At 59.8% G+C, this 1,041-nt stretch overlaps 1 protein-coding gene across 1 annotated transcript in view; it reads left to right on the top strand.

Annotated features, from left to right (window-relative positions):
• SRCIN1 (SRC kinase signaling inhibitor 1) overlaps positions 1 to 1,041 on the top strand; it is a 37,546-nt gene that overhangs the window by 27,958 nt on the left and 8,547 nt on the right. Inside the window, exons 4-6 of the mRNA XM_017740519.1 lie at positions 141 to 339; positions 504 to 597; positions 963 to 1,037. Coding sequence (XP_017596008.1) covers positions 141 to 339; positions 504 to 597; positions 963 to 1,037 — 368 coding nt within the window. The remainder of the gene's footprint in view (positions 1 to 140; positions 340 to 503; positions 598 to 962; positions 1,038 to 1,041) is intronic.

The raw sequence follows: 1,041 nt of genomic DNA, 5'->3' as shown, positions 1-1,041 counted from the left end.
TCAGCAGGGCGAGGCTGGGCGGCCAGAGCTCCCCCAACCCCCTTTTTTTGGGTGTCCCAGAGCCCTCCAAAAGCCCCCAGCACCTCTGTGGAGAAGGGACACGGGCACAGCTGACCCCTCTGTGCTCCCTGTGCTCCCAGGGGTGCTGTTCCTGCAGTTTGGGGATGAGACGAGGAGGGTGCACATCACGCACGAGATCAGCAGCATGGACACCCTGCACGCCCTCATCGTCCACATGTTCCCGCAGAAGCTCACCATGGGCATGCTCAAGTCCCCCAACACCGCCATCCTCATCAAGGACGAGTCCCGCAACGTCTTCTACGAGCTGGAGGATGTCCGGTGAGAGCAGAGGGGTCAGAATCCCACCCCGGGCTGGTTTTTATTCCTTTAAATCCAACACGAGGCAGGAAATCTGTGGGATCAAGGAGAAACGGGGTTGGTGGGTGCAGCGCTGGGATTTGGGGTGTCTGGCCTCGGTGCTCAGGCTCTGCCTCTCCTTCCAGAGACATCCAGGACAGAAGCATCATTAAAATCTACCGGAAAGAGCCGCTCTACGCCTCGTTCCCAGCCTCTCACATCACCAACGGCGACCTCAGGGTGAGAGGGGACACGGGGACAGCCCGGGGAGGGCGGCTGGACCTGGTGGGGTGGGATCGGTAAAGAGAGAAAGCGGCAGAGATGGGAACTGTGTGTGGCTGGGATTCATCCTGCCTGCTTCCAACGAGGGTTGGGGGCTGACAGCGGGGTCATAAGCACGGTTTTTAGGGAATTAAATCATCAGGATAATGAAATCATCGGGATAAATCATCAGGATAAACCATCGGGATAAATCACCCCACTGCTGGCCGGGAAATAAGGGAAGGGTTTTTGCCAAGGCGCCGGAACCGCTGGTCCTTGGAGGGGCGGAGGGCAGAGCAGGGCAGGGGTCACTCCGTGCTGACCACCCCGCCCCATTCCCGCAGCGGGAGATGGTCTACACTTCCCGGGAATCCTCTCCCACCCGCCGCCTCAACAACATGTCCCCGGCTTCCCACCTGGCCT

Source organism: Corvus brachyrhynchos, unplaced genomic scaffold, assembly GCF_000691975.1.
Source record: "Corvus brachyrhynchos isolate BGI_N302 unplaced genomic scaffold, ASM69197v1 scaffold47, whole genome shotgun sequence".
NCBI lineage: Eukaryota > Metazoa > Chordata > Aves > Passeriformes > Corvidae > Corvus > Corvus brachyrhynchos.
This window is presented reverse-complemented; position numbering and strand designations above follow the sequence as displayed.